Source organism: Accipiter gentilis, chromosome 9 (assembly GCF_929443795.1).
Source record: "Accipiter gentilis chromosome 9, bAccGen1.1, whole genome shotgun sequence".
Taxonomy (NCBI): Eukaryota; Metazoa; Chordata; class Aves; order Accipitriformes; family Accipitridae; genus Astur; species Astur gentilis.
Window position 1 is genome coordinate 29,162,374 of NC_064888.1, and position 22,586 is coordinate 29,184,959.

A 22,586-nucleotide genomic window follows, 5' to 3' on the forward strand; every position below is an offset into this window, starting at 1 on the left:
CTGCAGCCAGCACAGGGCAGGGAGGGCAGTCTGAGCGGAACAAACCCCCGCAGCATCCCCCCAGCTCAGTGTCCGCTCTGTCGCAGCAGCAGCAGCAGCAGCAGTCACTTGCTGAGCGCTTGCTTTGGTTGCTCAGAGGCTCATTTTCCTCCAGGTCTGCTCCGGGCTCCTCCTTCCATCGCTCCCAGCCATCTTCTCCCACACCTCCCCCTGACCAAAGGACACGCTTCTGCAGAGCCAGCTGATCCCCCATTGCATTTTCACACCCGAAAAGCAGGCATGTTTACCCCCAGAAGCAGAGAGTGGGGCTTGGGGCCAAGCCCCTCTGCAGGTCTCTTGGTGTGTTGGGGTACCCCAAGCCCCACTCCCCAGAGCAGCTGTGGTGGGACAGGCAGCAGGGGGCTCCCAAGGAGCCCAAGGGCTCCGCTACTCCCCGAAAGCATGGCTGGCTATGTGAGACACTTGTCCCCAAAGTTTTGCCTCTCCTGAAATGACAAGACTCCTGAGGACAGAGGCGTGGGGAAGGATGCTGCAGGCACTCAGCGATGCAGAGCAAAGGAAAACCCATACAGGAGCCGCTTGGCATCTTCATCAAGTCTTTTCAAGCAAGAACAGTTTTTCCCCCCCAGTGTTTTTCCATAAGATTTCAGTTTCTCTTTCATCCCAAGCTGCCTTGAAGCTCAGCATCTATCTTGGCTCTCGCTTTCATGCATCCAATCCCTCCTGAATAACCCCCCGCCTCTCCCAGCTGCTTCGAGCAAAGCCACCAGTTCATTTTGCAGGCGCTAAGGAGGAAGGAGACAATCGGGTATCTCTGAACGGGAGACCTCCCCATAAAGTGAACAGCACCTATATGTTTGCTTAGGGTTGGGGTTTTTTAATATATATACAAACCAAATACCTGACCCTGTAGAGAAGCTGTTCAAACACGCTTGTTGCAGACAATCTCCCTGAAGGAAATACCTCGCTGGGTCTCAGGCAGAGGGGAGGTAAAACCAAAGTGAAACGAAAGTGAAAAAGGCTTCAGGGCTGAAAAGGAGAAGTGAGAGGCTGGATGTAGGATCCAGCCATAGTCCTGGAGCCTGCATTAAACTGCTGTTTCCTTCAGAGGGGGGTTCAGACCCAGACCTTGCACCTGCACTGGCTGCTGCCCTGGAGCATCCCAGGAATGGGGCAGAAGGGAGACGTCGTCCCCCCCCGCCTCGCTGCCCCCCAGGCACCAGCCCAGCACAGAGCACCCATACAGCACCCAGCCCCGGGAGCGGGCAGGGTGCTGCCTGTGGGGCTGAGCTCCCCAGGGAGCAGAAGACAGCACCCCAGAGCATACTCCCTCCAAAGAACTTCTGTTCCCAGGACAAGCCCTGTCTGGACCAAGGGTCTCCTCATGAGCGATGGGCCTGGCAGGGTGATGCAAGGCTGGTGAGTGAGGATGGAGGTCAATGAGAAAGAAGTTGCTTTGGTGGCACCATGTCTAGCATGAGCCAAAGCCACCAAGTTTTTTGGGCAAAGCAAGCAGCAGGGTCACATCTGGAGCACCAAATCACCTGAAACTGCTCCAACCAGCCCCATGCTGACCCCTCTCCATCCCACCAGCGGGACTGGGGCCACCATGGCAGCTGCAGGAACCCTTCCCCAGGCCTCCACACAGGGACACGAGCCCAAAATCACGCACAAGCCACAAGACCTGCCATGCACCTGGGCTGGGAAAGCAGAGGGGAGGAGAAACCTTCTTACAAGACAAACAACCATCTCTTAATAAATGAGTAACAGCCCTGCGAGCTGCCTGCACGCTGCCAGACATCCTTGCCTTATCTCCCCTGAACAAACAAGCCCTGAACTTTGCCTGCTGCCCGGCTCTGGGTACGATGGGGACTGGAGCTGGGAGTGCAGCCGGGCAGGGAGGCAAGGATGTTGCTTATCACAGGGCAAGTGCCACACTGCGAGCCAGCCCCGGCTAACATTTAACCAGCATGAGCACCGAGCCAGCACAGGGAGGGGAAATAAAAATAATAAAGCAAGCTGTGGGGCTGTGCAGGGTTTCTAGGTGGGCAGGGGCAGGGGGAGCAGCCTCCCCTGCCGCTGAGGCTGGCCTCCTCTGCTTCTTCCAGGGGAGCAGCTACACCTGTTTCCAAAGGCTCCTTTGCCCAAGATCAGATGAAACTTTGTCCTAAAGGACATTTAATCAGTTAGCTGTAAGAGGCAGTTAATATTTTACTCAAAGGGAAGGGCTGCTCCGAGCTCCTCTTTATTATTTTTTTTTTTTCATTTTTTATTTTTCATACCTAGTGTGGGAGAGAAAGAGCAAGAAGGAACTGAAACCATCCTTGGCCCCACTCAGATAGTCACCACGGGCTGCAGCCACACCAAACACTCCCAAACCCATCATTTCTCCCTTGGAAGGGTGCAAGTTCAAAGCTCGGGGTGAAGGCGAGGGCCAGGGTGGGAGACAGGGGAGATCTTAGTCCATGGGACCCACCAGTTGGGCTGGGAGTGGCTGGATTGCTGAGGCTCAGCCCTTCCATGGGAAACAGGGAAAAGCCAGGAGAGGAAATGCCACAGTGAGCTTCCTCTGGGGGAAGGACACAAAAGGGGGAGAGGAAGAGGCTGAAAAGCAGCAGCAAGCTCCAATGAAATCCGGGGTTTAAGAGAAAACGGCCCAGAGAAGCCCATCCCATCCCCAGGAGTGAGCTCCCGAGCCCCTCGACACCTCACCTACTTCCCAGCACAGGGGGGGCTGACATAGGACCCAAAATCCAGACCCAGCTCCCGCCCCAGCCAGTGACGCTGAAGGAGAAGGTTGGTGGAGGCAGGATCTGGCCACGGGGCTGACAGCCACCCCGAGAGCAGGGTGAAGCCAGGAACTAGCTGCTCTAATGGCAATGTCCAACGTCCACGAGGGCCAAAGCCCACCCTCCTACCGCCGGCTACCAGTGCTCCTGTGGGATGCAGCCACGGTTCCCAGCAGAACCAGGCAAGCCCAACCCAGGCACCAGCTCCCACCAGCGGGACAGGTTTGCTGGTCCCCGGGGAACACCAGGAAAGCAGCAGGGCGGCAGAGGTGTGCAGGCGTGCATGAGCGTGCAGGGGAGTGAGCGAGTAAGTGAGCCCCGGTCAGGTCTGACTGGGTTTACTGGGTCACGACGGAAGCTGTACGAGCGTGACTGTGCCGGCCTCAGCCTCCCACCAGCAGCCAGCCAGTGCAGCACACCCAAACGAGCTGGCCCAGTCGGCACCTCCTTAAAATCCCCACGACCAGCGTCTCTGGAGGCACAAAAAGCTTTTGATGAGTGAATTTCCCGGTGGCAGGTCTCACCAACCTGGATTGGGCCAAAGAAACAAGCCAAAGCTGCCGCACCCCTTGACGGCCGCTGCACCGGGAGCTTCTGCTGGCCACGGTGGCCCTTTTCCGCTGCCCCACAGTCCTCAAAGCCACGAGGCAGCAAAATCTGGGAGCAAAACCCAGCCGCAAGCTGTGCTGGGGGGAAACTGCGTTGTCAGTGGGGCTGGCAAATATGGAAGGACCTCAGCTGGGGTTTTATGGGCCCCCCCATAGCTGTGTTTCCTCAGCTGCACAGCAGAAAACAATGCCAGCTTTTTAATTTAAAGGGAACCCAGGAGAAAGAATGGAAACACCCAGTGGGAGCAGCTCTTCTCCAGCTCAACCCCAGCATCCATCCTGGATGGCAGGACAGAGATTTGCAGAGTGCAATCAGACGCTTCTCCATCCTGCTGCTCTGTGGACAGCTTGTGGTTGCTCCACCAAGCTCTAGTAAAGCACAAGCAGGCCCCCAGAATGGCTGCCAGACCTTTCTCCCCTCCTCGTGGGCTGCCCATCTTGGTTGGCATTGTGCATTCCTACAAGCAAGGGCTGCTGGCTTCCCAGTAGGGATCAGGATTTCCACCAGGTCTCCTCCAGGTTACGGGGTTGCAAAACAGCCTTAACAAGACTCCTGGCAGCGACTGCACCAGGAGACACCGTTTACATCTTGCTTTTTCATGGCAGCCAGCCCAGGTGCTCCAAACCCCGCGCAGCTGATTCAGCTTTACTCACTGGGGCCAAGCCTGGCCCTTGACCCCTCCCAGCCCCCTTAGCTCCCCCGCTACTCGCTCCCCCAGCCATGTTCCCACTGGCCCAGCACTATTTTACCCACCCAGGGACCCACACGAGTTGCCCTTGGGTTCAGCCAAAACAGCCCGACCCGTTCCCGGCGCAGGGCTGGGGGGAAAGGCGCCCGCCCCAGGGGATGAGGTGGAGAGAGCTCCCGGCTCCCAGGCGTGGGAATGAGCCAGGGAATTACAGGAAAAGATCCATCCAGCGAGAGGCGAGCCTGGCCCCTGCCTGGCTGTGAGCGTGGCTCGTTTTGGGCCCCCCCTCCCCAGAGCCAGCAGACCTTGGGTGGGAAATCCTGCGAGATGTGGGAAGAGGAGCAGGGATGGAGGTTGCCAGGCAACTTTAATTCAGCCCTTGACGAACTTCCAGCACTTTGCTTCTGCTGCGGAGCCCAACCAGCAAATGACAAAACATCAGGTCCACCTCGAGCCCATGGTGTCCATCCGTCTGTCCATCACAGAGGTTTGTTCATGGCCTTGTGCCTGGGTACCCCCCCGCCCCCAGCAGCATCCCCGAAGGCCAGCCCCGGATGAGCCGTCCTTCCCAGCAGAGATTTGCAGGGGCAGGATTTGACCTGTGGGACTGGGCTGGCGCTGCCGCACAGATATTTCTCAACCAGCCAGGATTTTTGTCAACAACAGCAAGAAAAAAATGCTAACGTGCTGAAAGCCCTCCAGGAAGAGGGGATCTGTGCCGGGTTTGGGGGCTGGGGACGGGGAGGGAAGGAGCACAGTGACCGCCTGGGAGCCCCTCACTGAGTTTATTTTAGTTGCTTTCTTTAAACAAAACCACACTCGACCCTGAGGTGCTTCAGCGGACACGCACAGGAGCTTTGGTGATTCAGGAAGCAGATATATCCCACTTTTACCCAAATTTGGGATTCAGGCACAGCAGAGGGGAGGGAGAGCAGCGACATTGGCTCGTCTCAAGGAGCATCTGCCCTGCTCTTGCCACAAAGCTCCCATGAACAGCACAGCCGCTGTGGAGCTGGGCGGGGGGGGTTGGCGAGCACTGGTGGGCCGTGGGAACGGGCTCCAAATTCCCCCAGCATGGCATGGCCCCCATCTGCCGCCGGCAGAGCCAATGCATCCAGCAGGGGAGAGCGCCCAGCTCTGATCCCGCCAACATCACGGCGGGGAGGAGGCACGTGAAGGAGCAAAGTGATGGATGGGAGAGCGAGCGGGGCTGGATGGGGGTGGGGGCTGGTTTGAGGGGCACTAGTGCCAGCAAGAGCCAGACATCTAAACATCCCTGAAAAGACAAGCTGATCCATCAGCAATAAAACTAATAACAATCCAATTTCCGACAGTTTTGCCCCACTGGCCCCCCGCACCATGCTTTTATCTCTGTCCCCCTGCAGCATCCCACCAGGGCATGCTGCCCGCTCAGCGAGGGGTAGGGCCCAGCCATGGTGTCCCCCTGCACAGCTGCAGGGATCAGGGTGTTTTAGCTTGTCCCCAGCTCCTCGTTTTCACTGTTCTTATGAGAACTCGTTCCTCTCCTCTGTCAGGTCTGGTCTGATGCAGAGCAGGAGGTTCAAAGGGGCTGTCAGGCAGCGACAGAGCTCCCTGCCAAGGCCCCAAAAGAGCTCTCCCAGCATTCCCGTCCAAACCCACCCAAAAAACCCAACTGAGACAATAAGGAAAGCTGCTCCAGCCTGTGCCATGGGCAGGCATCACCTGCCTGCAGCCGCCTGCCAGGCGTGGGGACGGCTCCTCTCCAGCAGTTCCCGGAGCGCTGCAAGCAGGCAGCAAGAGCACCGTGCCCAGGATGGCGGGACAGAGCACTCCTCCACTCCCTGTCTGTATGGAAAACCCACCAATGCCAGCCATCAGTCAAAACAGCTCCTTGCCCAGCTCCACTGCCTCAAAAGCCTTGCTCAGAGATGGCCCAGGAGGGAAGAGCGCACAGCGGGAAGGCTGAAGGGCAAACCCTTGCAGCTTGGTTGTGGGACCCAGAGCACTAAGGGATGTCTCAGCCAGCCCAGACCCAGCACCCCCAGGCAGGGCATCAAATCTCCCCTTGCAGGAGCAGTTCCCCATGTGCCGGAGGCTGTCTTGCAAGCCGGCAGTGAGGACACAGCCCCTGCAGCTCTTCCCTTCCATCCAACATGTCTGCCCCTGCAGAAACCCCACAGCAGCAGCCCTGGGCTGACCCTGCAGCCTGGGAGCACCTGAGAGCCCAGCCAGGAGCCGTGCAGACACCGGGAAGTGAAACCGGAGGATGCCAAGACGCGGTGGCCTGAGTCTGACTTCACCCCGCCACCAACCCGCCCCCACATCCAGGCCACGGGGGATGCAGAGTGCGGCCGCCGAGCCTCGGGATGCAGGATTCAGACCCCCGGGACTCCCACCTCCTCCACAGCAGGGTAGAGGCACGCTCGGCACTAGCAACATCACCCCCAAACCCCAACACTTTCCATCCTTCCCCACCTCCGCTGCAGCAGGCCAGGCTTCACCGTTTGCCAGCAGCCCCTTGGCAGACCAGATGGACAGACGGACGGCTGGACAGACAGCCCTCCATGTCACAGCAAAGTTTCCCAGCAAGGGGGCATTCGCATCCAAGTGGCTCAGCGATGGATGCGATCTGCAATTCAGCCTTCAAAGGCTTTGTGGCTGAAGCACATTGTCTCTACAGCAGAAGCGAGAAAATAATTGTAGAATTAAATTCCCAGGAACAATTAGAAAGAAAACAAGAAAAAATTCTAACCCTAAATGAAAAGGGACATTTCAGAGCCAGCAGATTTCGGAGCTTTTTGACGCATTTGCATCCATTTGCTCGTCCCCGTGGCTGCACTGTGTTTCATTTCACTGGGCTCGTACAATGCAAAACAAGGAATTAACTCGGGTGTTTGTCTAGAGCTGGTTTGTCTTCCAGTTTTTTTCCAAAGCCAGGTTTGAGTTTCAAAGACGTTTCTTGGCAATGCCTGGGGTTCCCACCATCGGCGTGGCGCGGGGCTTCCTCAAGGGGAAACTGAGGCTCAGAAATCATGCATGACCTGGGGTCCCCTCAGAAGCAGGGGCAAGAGTTGGAGCACAACCCAGCTCGACTGGTGTCAACATGGGGCTTTCTGCCGCAAGCTTGTCCCTCTCCCTTTTATTTATTCTGAAGATAAACTGTTTTCTTTTCAGAAGTCCAGGAAAACCAGATGACAGGAACGGTTTTAGGGCTTCCAGCTTTGACAATGTCTTCTTGTTTCCTTTGCTTTCCCTCCAACAAAGCTCCAAATCTGGGGTCAAACCCAATCTGATATTCAATTTTGCATTCAAAACTGCACGGCGCAAGGCAGCAGCATCTGACCTTTCCCACAGCCATTTGCATACCGCCAGCTTTGCTGCCCCAAAATCAGCTCCCCACCTTATTTGCATGGGCTGGGCTTTGCAACAGGCAAACAAGAGCCCTCCATCAGGTAAGGGGAGATGGTGTTGTACCTGGGGGGAGCTTTTAAGCAACAAGAAAAGCACAAGCCAGAGCACACCCTGAATCACCAAGCTGCATCCTGGCCCCTGCACTAGTTGGTAACACGGTGCCTGAAACCCTCGGCTTCCTTCATCTCCGAACAGCGGAGCTCAGGCCCCAGGAAGATGGAGGAGATGAGTTTGGTGATGACCCTGCTATGGCGAAGCCGTCGTTCTTGTAAATCACCAGGAGCGGTGGCACAGCCAGGCGGGGAGGGACGGTGAGTGGGGCAGGGAGCTCTCACCTTTGAACGGGAACAGGCGCCCACCCAGCACCCGCAAGCAGCAGCAGCAGCTGGCCGCTGCCAGGGGGGCTTTCACAGCAGGGGAACACAAAAAGCTCTGGGGACATTGTCCCCCCGCTCCCTGAGAGGCAACGGGTCCCCCGCGACTGGCTCCCCCCCGCAAACCACCCATCACATGAGCTGCTTCCCAACAAGTCCCATCAAGATGCCAAGCGGAGCCGGCGGGCAAGCGCAGGGAGGGAAATTCCCCACACGCAGCCAGGCGAGGCTGGCACCGTGTCTCCACCGCACCCACTGCTGCCCTCCTGCACGGGGTGCCGGCAGAGCCCCCCCTTGCTGGCCCGGCGCACCTGGATGCTTTTTGCCGGCACACGACCTGCCAGATTTGCTGAATAAACCTCCCGGCTCCAGCAAACCCACTGCATTCCTGGAGAAGAAAGTGGTGAAAGGTTCAAATGGATGTTGGAAAAGGCGGGGGGGGGGGGGGGGGGGGGGGGAAGAATAAGCCTACGACACAAAGCCCTCATCTGCAGGAACCGAAAGGGTTGTTGGGGTTTTGGGTTTTTTTTCCCCTCCGGTTGCAACACAAAAACAAGGTCAAGATAGGGATCTTGGCATGCTGGGGGGGGCAGCTCCCTGCCCCTCATCCCTCCGGGCAGAGCGAGCCCGGCCAAACCGAGATGAAGCAGAGACATGTCCTGCGGGACACGCGCGCAGCATCACCACAGCCGTTCCGCGTGGGTTTGGGGTTCATGTGTGGGGTCCCAGCTTGTGCCCACCACAGAGGGAGGCAAAGCAGCCGGAGCCCGCGGTGGTAGGCCAACTAGCACAACAAATGCTATTGTTGTTATTGATAATTTCCCTGCCTCTGGGGGGAATCTGCACTCCTCATCCATTTTGGGCACTCTCTTTGTCTTTGGAGACGGTTTTTCTTGGCACCTGAAGAGCCCTTTCACAGTTCCTCCTCCCACTTCACGCTCTCGGTTTTAAAGGCCAGGCACAAGCCACTGGCTCACCTGGGTTCCGATGGGAAGGGCAAAGAGAGCCCCAAATCCCAGTGCTGCCCGGCAGGTCCCTTCTACCCTTGGATCGGCAGGGAGATGCAGCTCAACCCAATGCAGACAAGCCCCCAGCACGAGCCGGTCCCCTCCACCTGGGGGCATCTGCAGCCCCCACAGCGTTACATCCCAAGGAAATGAATCCCAAGGAGCCAGGGCTCAGACGAGCCACATCCTGAGAGGAAGGGGGGAAGGCAGGGATTGCACTGCACCACCTGCATCGGTTTAGTATCTCGTCCCAGCGGGCTGGAACACCAGCTGCCCCCAGGTAACGCTCAGCCTCCCCAAATACCACCAGCAGTCCCCATCCCCACAGACCCCTGATCTGCTGGGGAAGAGAGGGGCTGTATCCACCCCTCTCCCCAGGAGCTGGTGTCCTGTCTGGCTATAATCCCCACCGTCGTCATTCCTTACACCCTCGGCGTGTACCCCCATCACTCCTGCCCACGTCCTCCAGCCCCACCTGACCCCACGCCCCAAACCTGTCCCCCAAAAAAGCTACCTGCGCTGCCACCAGATCCTGCATATCGCCACCTCCCCTCCAGCTTGTCACCCCCAAATCCTCACCTGCATCAGACCTCCCCGGAACCCCTCTCCCTCCTGCCCCCAAGGCTCTGCCTCCCTGTTTCCCCCAAGGCATCACTCCCCGGACTTAGACCCCAGCAGGTCAGACCCCTGCTCCTCCTCTTCTGGATCCTGCCTGTGCACCCAGCACCCCAGGCCCTGCCTGTGCATCCAGCACCCGCCCCCGGCACCCCAGATCCTGCCTGTGGAATCAGCACCCAGATCCAGCACCCCAAACCCTGTCTGCAGACCCAGACCGGGACCCAGACCCAGCACCCCAGGCCCTACCATGGGACTCAACACCCAGATCCCGCAGCCCAGATCCTGCCCTGCGGACTCAGCACCCAGAACCAGCACCCCCGATCCTGCCTGTGGACCCAGACCGAGACCCAGGACCCCAAACCCACCAACCCCGACCCTGCCTGCGTGTTCAGCCCTCATACCCAGCACCCCCAACCCTGCGCTGCGGACTCAGCACCCAGCCCCAGCGCCCAGCCTCTGCCCGTGCACGCAGCACCCGGACCCAGCACCCAGATCCAGCTTTCCGGATCCTGCCTGCGGACGCGGCGCCCAGTCCCAGCCCCTCCCGGCCCTGCCTGCGGACCCGGACCCAGCACCCGGACCCAGCACCCAGCCGACGGCTGATCCCCACTCGCGTCTCCCCGCCACTTGCCTGGTGTGGTGCGGTGCGGTGCGGTGCGGTGCGGCGCTCCTCGGCGACGCAGCAGGTGCGGGCGGCCCGGCCCAGCCCGGCCCGGCACAGCGCAGCGCAGCCCCGGCGCGGCGCAGCCCGGCCCCGCCGTGCCGTGCCGAGCCGAGCCGAGCCGAGCCGAGCCGCGCCGCCCGCCCCGCACCGCACCGCCCCCTGCCGGCCGCGGAGGTTCCGGTACGCGGAGGCCGCGGTGCCCAGCCCCTGCCCGGAGCCGGCCGCATGGGGCCCGCGGAGGATGGAGGGCAGGAGCGGCGGGGAGGGGGGAGCCGGGGCTGGGCTACCCCTGGCCGCGCTGGGTCTTCCCAGCAAGTGCTGGGAGGCGGGGGGCACCATTTCCCTCGGCAGAGCCACGGCAGGCAGAGACGCCGCCGTGCAAAACTGCCCCCCCCCCCCCCCTCCCCGCCCCCGGCACGGAGACGGTCAGCACCCGAAACGTGGGGAGGGGGTTGGGTGGGCTGGGGGGGGTTCGCTCACCATGGGCGGTTTGGGTTATACAGCCCCAAAAAGGTCTCTGGGAGAGGAGCCTGTGTTCAAGCCCTTTGCAAGGCCAGGGAGGGAAAGGGCTGGTAACTTGGGCTTGTAACTGTAAAATAAGATAAAATAAGATGCAGATAAGCATCGCCACGCTCTGCCGATGCAGCACACGCGGTGTCATCACACCACAGCCACCCAGCCGGTGCCACGGTGCCCGCCGAGGCTCCTCACTCCCCAAACCCACCCCGGTTCCTCGCATCCCACATCGCACACCTGACCGAGGCACCGTGCCCCATCTTCTCCCTCCGATTAGCACATGCCTCCCCATTGAGTCTTAGTTTACCCATGGTGGAAGCTTGTTTGGAAACACAGGCGGGTAATGGTTTCTCTGGGTCCCTGTGTGGAGCCTTTTTGTCCTGGGTGGCTTCTGCGGCTCCTCCCCGCAGAGAGGAGCTGCCAGGTTCAGGCCTGTGTTTGCTTTCCTTTCGCAAGCTTTCAGCACCTGGCCAACCCTCCCTCCTCACCCGTCATGGTGGCAGGCCTCCCAAAAGCAAAACCCCAAGCGCTCTATGTAATCAGCAGGTTGGATCTAGGGCAATTGGCAATCAGCTGGAGCAGGAGGTGGGGAGATGCTGTACCTGCGCACGCCAGATTACAGCTCCCGAAGCTGGCGGAGTGGCTGGGTGCTGCCAGCCCGTGGTTACAAAGCCATGCGGTGCCTAGTCCCAGCATCAGCACCCTCGGATGTGGGTTCATCCCCTTCACTCCGCACCCACGTCCCATGAGGGGTGAGATCTCCAAGAAGGGGACAAGGGCCACCCTGACCCCACACCCTTCAGACCTGGAGCCAGACCCGCAGCAGGGCTTAGTGTTGAGCAAGTTTGTGCTGAAGTTGCTGAACATCATCTGGGGATGAGGGTCAGCCCCAGTTGAGCTCTCACCACCACCTGGATCTTTTAGGGTTGGTAAGGGTGGCAGGGGCAGGGTGCTCCTGTGTGGACCCCAGCTAACATGCCACTCCCAAGGCCTCTGACTGCCTACTAAAAGTGCCATGGGTTGGAGGGAAAGCAGCGAAGGCTTGAATCCCCGCTGTCCCCACGCACTGATGGGTCTCAGCTGAGGAGGGACCCATCTGGGTGCTCCCATCACCCTCGCGCACACTCACCGAGCAGCCACTACCCCCTTGCCCGACACGAGATGCTGGGACCCGTTCCCTGTCCCCACTCCCAGGGACCCCAGAGCAGAGACGCTACCCACCCCCTCCAGTGCTCCCCGTCCTCCCACCCTCACCTCCTGTACACTCCAGCAGCTAATTACCGTTTCCTCCTGTCCTTGGGCAAAACCCCAGCGTCTCCTCCACGCCTCCCGGCACCTCGCCTCTCCGCCCACCCTGCGGAAGTGGGGTGCCCACACACTGGGAGCGGGGCTCACCCGCAGCCCTGCCCAGCCGGAGCCGGGGCCCTGCATGGGCAGCAGGAGGGCAGGCTGAAGCAGCAGCCGCTGCCCGCAAGGCAGGGATGCTTTTGACCAGCCTGTCTTACCCAGGGATGGGGGATTTGGGTGCTGTGAGGCGGCTGGTGCCCCACATCTGCTCCAAACCCCATCCCCTACCTTAGCAGAGGCACAGCTGGAGGCTATGGGACCGGTTATGGGGAGAACTGGTCCGTGAGCACTGGGGAAGGGGGTGCCAGGGCTGAGATGGGGCTGCCCAAGGCTCCCTCCCTCTCCAGGGCACTGCACTGCCTGCTCGGGCAGCACAGGCAGGAGCCCTCCCACGTGGCTGCAAGCCGAACCCAGCACAAATTGGAGCTGCGTTAGCTCCTGGCCTCGCAGTGGGGTAATTAGTGCATGAGCAAAGAGCGAGCAGAGCCTGGCGCGTTCGGCACTGCGTATTTACAGGCCTGAGCTTGCGAGGCTTTAATTAATTAACACGAGTCATCGGCAGCTGGAAACAGATCTATTTTCAGAGCCTTCGCCTGCTCTGCTGCCCCCGTGAGATTAACTGAAGGAATTTAGGGCCCCACGAGGTTGAAGGCCAGGGCCTTGCTCTTATTTGCACGGCTTTCCCAAGAGCCAGAGAGGGACGGATGCAGGCAGCAGCAGGCAAGAGCCAAACCAGAGCCAACCCTCTCCCACGCCTGCATCCCTCTGCCCGCAGAGTAGTAGTGCTGCCGAGCAGGGAGGTCTTGCTTGTGCTCCAACCTCAGCCCAGAACCAGCAAGGTGCTGGAAGGGGAATTTCTCATCGGAGCAGCCCTGCAGCCCCTGTCCTAGCCTAGGGGACAGCCCAGAGCAGGAGGCCCTCTGGGTCATGCCATGGGGCCTTGGGAAACCGCCCTCCCCATGGCCACGCGAGGAGATTTTATCTCTAATGCTCTCTCCCCGTTAATCCAAATGGCCTTTAGGAAAAGGAGATGCTTTAGTGCCCTTATCAACAGCCCACAGTCTGCTTACTGTTTAATTCCTTCTTCTTGTCACTTAAACACCGTGGCCCACAGAGAGAGGACTGGGCAGAGCAGGCTTGTCCCACACCACAGCCCCCTCCGTGCCAGGGTCAGCTGCCCGTTGCCTGTGCCAGCAGCTGCCCATCACAGCACAATCCCACCGCTCTGGCACATGGCAAAGCCAGGTGGATGCCCACATTGCCCGCGTTCGGCCAGCGTGTTTGCGTTCACCCATCTCTGCCAGATAACCCTACCCACTGCAGCAGGTAGAAATACCCACAGCCAGCCCCTTTCACCCCTCCGATGCCCAAGGAGCCAGGGCAAAGCCACGGCAGCTCTTGTGTTTCACTTGGCAATGCACCCCGTCCCAGCCAGCATCCCAGATGATGCGAGGAATTATAACAGGGCCACAGCGCCGTGAAATATTGATGGGATTAGCGCGGATCAGCTCTCCCAGCACACATGCTGCGCTTGCCCCGAGCCTGGGAGCCAGCGACCTGCGTGCACTCAGGTTGCAGCTCAGCGCCCGGGGAGGCAGCGCTGCCAGGTGCTCCCTGCCGGACCCCCAGCTGGAGATACTTCTCCAGCCACTGCCAGCCTGCAGCCTTTCTGGAGGGACATGGGGGACCCTGTCGCAGCACAAGAAGACATGCATTAAGTTGCTTAATGCACGACACCGCTGTGCCTCAGGCTCTGCTTGGGATGAAGCATTATCTGGCTTGGTTGTAGCTCAACGCCCACTGTCACTCTGGGCCCCAAGGGCCCCCCACCCTGCCTGCAGCCTCAAAACACGCCAGCCCCCAGGCTTCAGCCCCCTCTCCCCCTCTCAAGTTCATCCTGAATGGCCAGGACCTTGGGGGATGCCCCATGCACAGGAGCGTCCCAGGTGACTGGCAGGAGACCCCCACCCTCCCCACTGCTGTGCGTCCCCACTCCCACCACCGGGAACTAGGTTTGGCCGGGAAGAGGGTTTCGTTGTGGATCATAGCGGTGTAAATACAAACAACTTGGCAGGATCGAATAACAGCCAGCATTAAATTGGAAATACGCTGGCAGGGGTGCACACCAAGGCAGCAGCGTGTCACAAAGCCCCCAGTTTTGGGGTAGCAGTGCTGACAGGATGTTGGTATCTATCAAACCCATGGGGCTGACCAGGATCTGCAGCCTTTGGTAGGAAACTGCTTCCCAGGGCAGCTCTGGTTCCTCCTCAGCAGCGCCTACAGCCTGCCTTTCCCTTGCCCCGAGCAAGAAAAGCAAGATAAAAGCCCAGTGTCTGGGATTTGGTTTGCCAGCCTCTGTCGTCCAAGGGGCAGCAGGCAGCTGACCGTTTCAAGCTGTGCTCCAGACATGTTTGAAGGCCAGCTGGGCGTTACAAAATCACAGCACTCCAGCAGCTGGGGATTTATGAAACCCGCAAAAGAGTTGTGAAACTCATGCTAAAGCCATGCCAGCCCGCACCGTGACAAGAGGCGTTATAACATCAAAACCACGCGTGGAAAACCGAGTACCTTTCCCTTTTGACATGAGAAAGCAACAACGAGCAAACCAGCCTTTCTCCGCGCCCCTCCATCCCTCAACTACACGGCGAGTCCGGCATCACTGCTTTGCCTGCCTCTATGGAAGAAAAGCCCAGCGGGGAGCACACCAGCCCCACACCATGGGGTTGGTCTCACTGCTCCAGAATCTGCCATCTTGGCTCTCCCCTCTGCCCACCGCAGGACCAGCCTGACCAGGATCCCAGCCAGCAGCACTGCATGAAGCAGAGAAGCAGAAAAGACCTGCCAGCAATGCCTGGAGCCCGGCAGCGGCACTTGGGGCTTCCCAGCAGCTGAGTGCACACTCACCAGGCTTGGCTTTGTTTCTTGAGAGCGTCATGAACTCGTCAAGCCAAGCGTGATGCTCCGCAGATTAGCCCCGGGGAAAAAAAAATATTCCAGCGGGCACAGGGCATGAAAGGCACGGGAGCCTCTTCCCTTCGAGTCATTGAGCAAACTTTCCAAACCACTGTTTCTTCAGGCTGAGCGCCAGCAAGGAAAATTACAATCACAGAAGAATTTGTCTGAGAAAGTTATAACGAGCTAGAAAAAGGCAGGGACAGGCCAGAAGGCAGCCGAACAGCCAGCCCGTGCTGCAGCCGCTCCAGCCCAGTGCTCGGTTTTGGGTAGAGAGGGGACTTTTCCCCCCAGCTCAGTAGAGCAGCAGAGTTGCTGCCCCAACTTCCCACAAGATCAGATGCTGGATTTCTCCCCTATAAGTGTTTGTCGGTGGAAATTGGGATGTTTTGCCCAAGGCCATTTGTTGATGAAGGCTGCCAGGTGCCGGCAGCCCCAGCCGCAGAGCTGAGCGTGGTGCCAGCGTGGATTTTCTCAGGGGAGAAGCAGCTGAGTCACAGCAGCCTCCAATCTGTTCCCACAAGCCCGGCTGCGAGAGACGCGCGGGAGTTCACAGAGGACAGGCGCTTGAATGGGGAGCCAGTGGGGTTTGGTTTGCTCGTCTACAAACCTCTCCGAGCTGGTGGAAATCATCTCCCTGGCTTGGGATCTGTCGGCAGCGCACCTGCGGGGAAGGGCTGGCGAGACTGCAGGATGGCAGGCTACCGACCTGCCTTTCAACCGGGCAGGGCTGCTTCAGGATGCTCCTGCAGCACGGGGGGCAAACACCAGCAGCTGATGGGAATCCCATGGGAGAGGCAAGGGTGGCATTTCAGGGCTTGACGTGGGGTCTCATTCTGGCTCCGGGGCAAGAGGAGGTCCGAGGTGGCTGCAGGCAGGGAAGGGGCAGAGCCCACAGCTCCAGCCCCAGGACACCAGCAACCCCTCTGCCCATCATCCCAACTGCTCCCAGTAAAAGCAGGTGGGCTCCAGCCTGGCCAGGGACCACAGGGGTCTCTGTTTCTGTGCCTGGGGCACAGCCCACTGTGTGGCAGATTGGGTCCCTGCCACACACTGCTAAGAGCAGCAACACACGACCCTGGAGTTGCACAGGGCCTGGAACAACACCAGTGGCTTTTAGGAGCTGCCCTTTGGGGTGAGCTAACCCACACACCCCTAGAGGTAAAGCCAGGAGGGTATCATGGTCCCTGGCATCCACCCTCTGGGCCAAGCTGCCAGCCAGGATCCATGTCTCCATGGCTTCACCTTTTAGCCATCTGGCCCCCGTGCCCAAGCAACCTCTCCCCAGCCCTGCCTGCTCCAGCCCAAAGCTCAGCTGACCCGCGGGCAGCCTGCCTCTCCTTCCCATGCACCGAACCCCAACCCTGCCATCACTGCCACCGAAGAAGAAACAACCCGAGCAGCGCAGTAAATAACCTCCCGCACACAGGCAGAGCACTGGCAAGCAGAGCCAGGCGCATCCATCACTCTCACAGTTTTTCTTCAGCTCTGACACTTTGATAGGGGCGAGGGGGTGGGGGAAGGAGAGTAGCTTCCAAAATTTATGAGCTTGGATTTAAAAATACATCTCCTAGAAGCACTGCAAAACCCAGAGATGGTGAAGGCAAGTGGCTTAAAAGCTGCCTTTGGGAATGCACGTGAAAGCTGTGCCTGCCTTGGAAAGAGGGATTTGGGAGACCTGCGTTGCTGATGTCGCAAGCCGTGTCCCCATTGGGATCGTTTTGCAAGTCACAGCTCTTCGTGCCATGCATTACAAGTGAAATGAAAGGTAGGGGTAACAAATGATGGGTTAAAATCGCTCCAGCCCTATGATAACGTCAACCTTAGCACAGATAGGATTTGGACTGTCACCTTCAATCTGCCAAAGTTTCTCCTCTGCATCCCTGACCTCCTGCTGCTCTACACATAGCAAGCCTCCCAGCCCCATTTGGAAACAGATCCCCCTATGCAAAGAAAAGAGCTTGTAGCTGTAAATTTAGCTGAAAAAATCTCTACCTCAGGGAATGACATATCAAATAATAAAGCCACATGAATGTCAGGAAGAACAACCACGATATCCGAGTCCTTGGTCTTTACAGATGGACTGTCCCCTAGCAGGGTGCCGCAGAATGAACAGCTGAAAAATGTTACCCGGTCATTTAAAACATCTAAAAGTAATTTAGCCTGAGTGACAATGATGCTCAAAGCAAGTTATTTGTCTGCTGAGATAAAATGAGCTATTTCAAGCTTGCCTTTTGTTGTAGTTTTCTTTTAAAGTCGGAAAGGACTGAAAAACGCTGAGCCGACAGCCTTGCCGGCAGAGCCCTGGTGCTGCGGCAGTGGCACAGAGAGCATCACTGCGAGCTGCCCTGATCGCCCCTGCCTCGCACTCCCACCTTTCCTGGAAGGATGCTTGAATGGACCAGGATGATGGTCCCTGGGGCCACCGCCACATCTCTGCTGAGTTACAGTGCTATTTAGGATGATGGTTTTGCCATGGAAACATCTCCCTCCTAACAACAGATCTATCAGCACATGTCCCAAAAGCAGCCCGGCATTCATTACATGGTAATTTTTGCTTCCCTTTGACAGACACCAGAGTCTTACCCTTCCCATGTTTTTCTTTCCTTTTTTTTTTTTTTTTTAAGAACCCAAACTTCTGGGTTAACCCATTGAAAGCATGGCATGAGCCCAAGGTTCCTCTAAAATCTCCTTGTAAGCAGAGTTTTGGTGGGCTCTTTAGATACACAGAGCATTTCAAATGCCCAGTGTTAAATATTTCAGGTGAAACATAACTCTTCTAAGTGTAGCCAACCTTGCTCTGAAGCTCCAAGTCAGTGAAATTTCTCTGCAGCCTTCGGGAATTGATTTGCTTCTTGCTAGCACCTTCTTCTCCCTGACTGTTCAACTGAATTAATGTATTCCAAAACTTGATTATTTTTTTTTTACCCCCCCCCCCCCCATGTAATCAGATTTTGGGAAGCTGTGGTGAGATGCCTTACAAGCACTTTTTGTCCTCGGGTGTTTTCTGAGCAGGCTGCATCCATCACATCCTGGTGCTTTAGCACATCTCTGTACAAACGGTACGTTTGAGAGTCAGCTGAATTCCTTTGATTCATGTTCCTGCATATCCATATAGCTAATTCACCTTTATTAAAAAAAAAAAAAAAAAAGAAAGAAGGCGAGGGAGCTATTAAGAAAGACAGTGTCAAGGCCAGCAGAGCGAGGGCCGGAGGGCTGGGTTAATGAGCTGCGCCGTCACTGCCGTCCGAGTGCCCAGGCTGGCTGGAGCCAGGAGCTGCTGTCCCAGCAGGGCTGACTCAGTCCTTCATCGGGCAGAAACAAGCTGCAGCGTCCTGCACCCCTGTTTTGAGTAGTCCCTACTCTTTAGGGTCTGTGGTTAACCCTGCTCCCTCCAGCCTCCTCCACCGGTATTTTCCCAGGGGGGTTCCTGCGTGTCTTGGGCTTGGGCCAACCCCCCTACCCAGCCCCAGCTGCATCCCTGTGCTTCAGGGAGAAGGTGAAACAGGAGTAAGGATAAATCGATCTCCTCTCGCTTCTCACATGAAGGCCGCCCCGTTCGCCTCCCGCGGCCGGACAAGCACGCTGCCTCCCCCTCTGCCTGCGCCAGCAATGTCACCGAGCTGCTCCCTTGCAAGGACACTTCCAAGGCGAGGGAGTGGAGATTTGCAAGACACCCGTCATGATCGTTTATTCTTGTCATTTCTGACCCTCGGGGTAAGAACAACATCAGAGCACTGCAGGCACAAAACAACAAGCTTTGTAGGTCGTATCAGCATGTAAAGTACCATTAGGAACCACAGCACGAAGCATGAATAATACTCCCTTTATTCCACCGCATACCTCAATGTCCTTTCAATAAATGCAAATGGTTATTTATGGATGGGGTTTGTATGAGGTGCCTGCTCAGGAACACAGGGCTAAAACGGAGCTGGAGCAGTAAGTTTCTCTCTCCCCTATATACAAGTCAGAGCAACTGCAGTGCCGATAGGCTTAGTAATAGTCCAAGAGATCCCAGGCAAAAGAAGACCAGGGACATCGCTGTAAATCTGCCTCGCACAGATTTATGTTCCATCCATTAAACCAGAGCTGCAAAACACATGTCCTTCCATGCCACCCTCCTCTCTGTGAAGGACAGCAGGGCAGGAAAAACTTTGAAGGACTCCAAGCCTGGAAAGGGACCTTCAAGAACCGATCGCATCATTTCTGAAAAGCCGCGAACAGTCAGCCTCGACGGCTTTCCTTAAATCCTTTCAGCAAATAATGACCTCGATTGCCAAAAATGATCTGATAATGCAAAGGCAGTGAGAGATGTGCAGTGAGTCATCATCTCCCAAGCACGATGAACTAACTCCCTCTTGTCTTTGCAATGACAGAAGCCACGCTCCCAGCTGGAGCGGGGTGAGGTTGCCCCCAAGAGGCAAATCTGACACAGCAACTAGAGGGAAAATGCTGAATTCTGTTACGAAAGTACCACAGGGGAAGGATTTTTTAAAAAATCTCCTCAGCTGCTCTTGTTTTTACTTCTCCCTAGCTGAAAACATCTATGGATGGGGTGGGAGGGGAGAGGAAGGAGGTCACCTTTGGCGTGTGGTTGGTTGGGTGTTATTGCGTTCTACTGGAGCTCCTGAACCACACGACTTGTTTTCCTAGTCTTGCTTGCAGTGTCATTAGAAAGATCAAAAAAAGTCACTGGGTTTTCTTCAGCCACATGAGACATTTGATCCCATATACATCTTGCTAGGCTCCTTCAGAGCAATGGCTGGCAGCACCTTCAACAGCAACCTCTGTCTCAGGACTGAAAGGAGACGTGCTATCGTGGACATGACAGACAGTTTGGAAACTGTGAGATGACATGACATGAAATCCCACAGCCATTCACGTAAAGCACACAGGCAGCCCACCACGCTGGTCCAAAATCCTAGCATCCTGCAGGAGGTAGAGGAGCAGGAGAGATGCCTGGGGTCTCTCCCCAGCACACACTCCACCCTCCAGGGATCAGCAGCCTCAAGCTTTCTCAGCCAGGGATGGCTGCTTTGATTTCATAGACCCTGATGGATTTTTCTGCTGCAAAATGCTCTTTGAACCTCTAAGCTTTTAGCATCCACAACATCCTGAGGCAAGCAGATCCCCAGCTCCTGTCTCCTTTTGTTGGCTTTGAGCCTTCCTTCTAATAAAAGAACTACGGAGTCTGAAACCAAATTACAGAGCACCATTGAATAACTTGTATTTACCCTTTTTTAGGCCATTTGATTGTCAAGCTCTCAATCTTGCTTTCCGACATTACAACTATTTCCAAGATGGAGAGATGCAGCCGACTTAAGGCCACTGCAATTTTTTCCTGTCCTATACACACACATGCAGATTCCCTCCCAAAGGGCTAAACCTGTGATAAAACCTAGAATTTAACCATTCCTGGAGCTGCTTTTCAGGAGAACACAGTTTAAATACCCCAGCTGAGATGCACCCAGCATACTCACTGCTCCTGCGCTGGGCTCCTCGTGGGTCCCCCTGCCCCGGTCAGCCAGAGAACATCCCTGCATCCCCAGTGCCGAGCCCCTGCCACAGCACCCCAGCTTACTGTCAGCTCCAAACTGGAAGCGTCATCTCCAAAATGACTGTCGCGCTGGCTCCTGCCAGACTCTTAATTATGAGGAAGGCTGACACAGTTTCTCAGCAAACGGCGTTCATGTACTGCAGGGAAAAACAGAATGAGGGCAAGAGGAAAAATGGGCTAATAAGAGAAAATCAACGGAGGGAAAAACACATTGTGCTGTGCAAGCCTTACCATAACAATGCTGGAGCCCAAAATAATGAAAAAAATAAAATAAAAATAGGTTAGTACACAGGGGAGGCAGGCAGCGCTCCACAAACTTGGAGAGCTGATATGCAGAGCAGCATCTCAGCATCCTCATCTGCCAGGCCTCTCCCCACGGCTTGGGTTAAGGCAAAGGGGACAGGTTCAGTTTCTAGCACGCAGATCAATGTGTCTGAGAGCCTGAATGATGCTGTCTGAAGAGCCCATGGCCACCCTGCATGATTTACACTGCCTTTATAAAAGCCCGCAGCGTGAATAAAGCATGAAACTTAATACCTAGCCATCCTCTCCCCACCACCAAGCCTGGCAGCTTTAAGCTATTATTTTTACTCCAGCCGCAGCCTGGTGGCGAGCCTGGAAAGGAAAGGGACCCCCCTGCTCCTGCCTGCGCTCTGAGAGCCAGAACTTTCATCTCCAAGCAGGCTTTGAGAGAAGAGAGCCTGAGACCCAGAACCAAAGCCACGGAGCCTGCAAACTGAGCCCCAGCTCACAGCACTCACTGCTCGGATGAAGGATGCTCGCCCAGTAGCACAAAAGCAGCAAAAAAAAAATCTATTTACCCTTCCTGCTTTCCTCTGCAAAAAGGAAGGAGCATCGCTCGCCGGGCTTCAGGGAGCTGCAGTGGTGAATGCAAACCCAAAGGGAAGCACTGGGAGAAGGGTGCGTGAGAACGGCCCTGTATCCTGTGGCCAGGAGCCCTCCCCTACACACCATACAGGCCAAACCTGCCTTGAAAAGCTTTAGGTCTCCCCCCAGGCTGATGGCAAAGACACTTTGATGACAATGAAGGGAACAATTCCAGGTGAGTTTCCATCCCCTCCCCTATGAACTCCCTATAGGGAACTGGGAGGTGGCAGGGAAGCTGGAGATGAAACATTAGCAGCAGCTCACCACAGAGACAGGGGAGGCATTCAAAAAAGTACATATCCGAATGCCACTTAAAAGTAAGTCATCTGAAAACACATCTTAACCAGCAGCCTGCAAGCATGGTGACCAGCTTTCAGCATTCGGACCAAAATATCAAGATGGGAAGATGCGAATGTTGTTCTTCTCTCAGCACCCAGCCCTACTTTTGATACCAGGTAAAATATTCCCTTTCAAATTCCTTACTGCAAAGGTGAGGAAGTGCTGGCTGAAAAAAGCAGCAGCCAGGCAACACTAAAAGCACCTCTGCAAGGAGAAGCCCTTTGAGGAATTTACTTTCTCTAGGATCCTCCCCATGAGCAGCCCACACAGTTCCCCAGCACTGAAAGCCCTTTTCAACACTAGATAAGAAGGGGCCCCACCAGTAAAGCTGGCAAAACATCCACAAGGCAAAACATCTCAGTATTTCACAGCCCGGGGGGGGGGGTGGGGGGTGGGGGGTGGGTGGGTGGGGAGGGGGAGGGAAGATGGGAAAATGGCAATTTGAAATTAAAAGCATTCTGATAACTTAAACCACAAGGAATGAGCTAAATCCACTAATGCTTGTCTGACCTCTCTGGGCAGCTCCTTTGGAGCTCCAAGGGAGGATCCCACAGCAGCTGCCTAGGCTCCTACAAGCTCATCAAGCCTCTTCTCCCACCCACACCAGCCAGTCCCGAGAGCCTTTTCTCTTTTTCAGGATATAGAAACAAGCACCAAGATGTCGGTGCCAACAGCTGCCCCTGTGGTACAGTAGGTTGTTCCCCACTGGGGGAACCTTGGGCAAGAAGAAGTTTCTCAAGAGCTCATAAGCCCAAGGAATGAGCCCCCAGAAGAATTAGGAAGGTCATCTGCAGCAGCACCCTTTCTGACTTGCCCCTTCCAGTGGAATAGAAAGTCACACAAAC

The 22,586-nt window shown here is 56.7% G+C and overlaps 1 protein-coding gene across 5 annotated transcripts in view; it reads right to left on the reverse strand.

Moving 5' to 3' along the window:
* The window catches only part of SEMA4G (semaphorin 4G), a 28,217-nt gene extending 7,515 nt beyond the window's left edge, over positions 1–20,702 (reverse strand). For 2 of the 5 annotated variants that reach the window (XM_049810632.1, XM_049810631.1), the window contains exon 1: positions 10,623–10,643. In XM_049810632.1, the coding sequence (XP_049666589.1) occupies positions 10,623–10,625 (3 nt within the window). In that variant the 5' untranslated portion in view covers positions 10,626–10,643. Of the gene's footprint in view, positions 1–901; positions 1,120–10,622; positions 10,644–11,939; positions 11,958–20,538 lie in introns of those variants that run through there. The other 3 variants (XM_049810634.1, XM_049810635.1, XM_049810633.1) reach the window with 3 other exon arrangements.
* Positions 20,703–22,586: the final 1,884 nt, after the last annotated feature.